Source organism: Lytechinus variegatus, chromosome 6 (assembly GCF_018143015.1).
Source record: "Lytechinus variegatus isolate NC3 chromosome 6, Lvar_3.0, whole genome shotgun sequence".
Lineage (NCBI taxonomy): Eukaryota > Metazoa > Echinodermata > Echinoidea > Temnopleuroida > Toxopneustidae > Lytechinus > Lytechinus variegatus.
This window is the reverse complement of record NC_054745.1, coordinates 47,220,682-47,223,456: the sequence shown is the minus strand read 5'-3', so window position 1 is coordinate 47,223,456 and position 2,775 is coordinate 47,220,682. Positions and strand designations below refer to the sequence as shown.

General features: G+C 36.5%; 1 protein-coding gene across 1 annotated transcript; it reads left to right on the top strand.

Annotated features, from left to right (window-relative positions):
• The first annotated feature begins 355 nt into the window (after positions 1 to 355).
• Positions 356 to 2,334, top strand: LOC121417914. The gene is made up of 2 exons (XM_041611647.1): positions 356 to 361; positions 520 to 2,334. The coding sequence occupies exon 2, from the start codon at positions 538 to 540 to the stop codon at positions 2,332 to 2,334; it is 1,797 nt and encodes a 598-aa protein (XP_041467581.1). The 5' UTR covers positions 356 to 361; positions 520 to 537.
• Positions 2,335 to 2,775: the final 441 nt, after the last annotated feature.

Sequence of the window (2,775 nt, the reverse complement as noted above, 5' to 3'; positions counted from 1 at the left end):
AGAAAATATGATCTTACATATTGAATCAAAAGTCAATCCTATTTTCTTATTCTTTGTGAAAAAATAACTTAAGTAAATCACCTTAGATTCATTTGGTAACTTAATAACAACGAGACAGTTGGAAGATTTATAATTAAAAAGCCATGTGTAGAAGAGTTCCCGGCATAGAAATAGAAAAAAATCCTTATTCTATAATTCCCTATTTTCATTGTAATAATTGTCTGACATTATTATTTTTTTCTATTCAATTCATATCATTTTCAGCCTAGAGTACACCTTCAACTTTCTGCTGCATAAGTAACCACGCCCTCTTCGGCAAATATTCGGTGAATAAGGCATCTTGGAGAGGTTACCACAACAGGTCATATGTCAAATTGTGAGAAACAAATGTTTTTTTTTTTATTTTATCACAACAATCAGAAAAATTTGTTCTTGTGATCGTTTATGTCATCGTTTATTTAAAGATAAGAAAGATAATTTTCCTTTTTTTAATATGTTTTTGTCTTCCATTTTCATCAGATCACTACTCTGATCACCATGGCAACTAACTTCACCCCAGACCAACAATGTGAAGGAAAGGAGTGTCAATCAATCACAGATGTGACGTACTACGTGGAGGAGAAGAAGAGACTCTGTGATGACTGCGCCTCTAAAGAAAGATGCATCGCAAGAGTTAAAAGAGGTGTACCAAATATTTATTGTGAAGAACATGATGAAAAGGTAAAATTATATTGTAAGGGTCATGGTAAACCTTTATGTTCTTTTTGTGCACTAGATCATTTAGACCCATGTGTGCGACAAAATATGGATGTCGCAATTGGAGACCTTCAAGCAAAACTTACGAGCATAAAAGAAAAGGGAAGGGACAAATTGAAAGAAGGTCGCCTGTATGCAGATGAAATTGACCAATGCACGAAAGACACAGACACCCATCTACAAGCTTTGAAAGATGAAGTTAATTCGATAATCAAGGAGGCGATCAACATAGATAAAGTCAAGGAGAAGATGGATGCTGACAAAATCAACCATAATTTTGATGATCAGAATCAAGTACTTGAAGAAGAGATTATGAAGATTAATGAGAAGATTCGAAAGAACAATGAAGAGAGAGAGAAACAACTTGAATTAATCCATACAAATGCACAGATTAGACAAAGACACATGGACAATAAGAAGATTGGTCTTCATAGAGACATTGATAACATTGTTAAAGAGAAGGATAAGAAGATCAGAGAGTTAATGAAATCATTACAGGATAAAACAAAAACAATAGAGAATGCAATACAGACCATAGATACAGTACTAGAAGACGATAAAAACATTGTTAAAGACGGTCATAGTGTGAACATGTCAGTGAGTGATAAACTAAAGAAACGACTTTATAAAAATGATGTGAAACAAATAACTGATAGAATATCAGGTGTGAGGTTTGTGAAGGGTGTTGGGAGAGAGAAGTATGATGGTAGGATTGGTGGGTATGATGGCAAGTGGATGCTCAGTGATAGTGTCAAAGATGAAATCAAAGTCCCACTTATTGTTGGCTGCTTAGATGAATGTAATGTGATCATCACCGACTTGGCGTCAGGTAGCCAGCATACATACACATTAGATATAAACACTAAACACATCCAGAGAGTGATTACAGGTACTGATACATCATGTGTTTTCTCCTGCGCATTACTAAATGATGACAAGTTAGTGTGCGGTAGATGGTGTAGAGGTTGTACAGGGGACAGTTTGACTGGATGCATCAGTGTGTATGACAGACAATGGATGCGCAACAATGACGTCACAATACCAAGAAACACAACGGACGATACCTCATTGGTGTATGTAGCTGTTGACCGTGATGGGATGATCATCGCTGCTGAGTGGGGTCAGTCTAGGATATACGTCATCAACCCAGCTGATAGTAAGATCGTGAATACCATCACATGTAAACAGGATGTACGGATGCGAGGTGTGCTATCATCAGGTCACATCATCGCTCAACCTGGTGATAAGAGAGTACTAATCATAGACAGACAGGGTGGTCAAAGGGAAATCCCCCACAGTGATGTCATCTTGAATGTCAGTGTTGATCCTATAACAGACGACCTCTACGTCGTGACATCAGATGATGAGTACAAGACGTGTATGATTGATCAGGTGATGAGTGGGAATGAAGTGAAGAACAGAAGAGTGACGTCATTCCCTCTATCAGCTAGACTGACTGATGAGGATGATAGGCGGGGATGCCTTTTAGCCTCTCGTATAATGATCTCATCATCAGGCAAGATAATTGCTTGTGATGGAGATAGTATTCTCGTCTTCAAAAAGAGACTCACGTTCTAAACGATGATATGTCGGGATCATTCACTATGATGAATATGAGACAAACTGACCAGAATAATACCATCTTTGGATAATTGAAATATCTGTAGCAGTGAGGCCTAATATGACCTAATAACTCTGACATTTTAAACATCACGGTTAACAATAAGCATTTATTAACAAAAACACTCCCGCATCCATCAAATGTATCATGCATGTGGAAATGGGTTTTTATATCAGTGGTTGTTATTGGCGTGGTCATATTACATATAATATTACGAGGCCGTCATTATCATCAAGCCCACACGCTCACGAAAGATTTTTCTTTAAAAATTATTGTTTTGTAAAATGTATAATACATCTTGTTGATATTCATATACACTGCTTATATTACGACTAATACTACAGTTTTGTTTTATAATACCTTTGTATACTTATAAATTCTGATACCGATGTAAATGC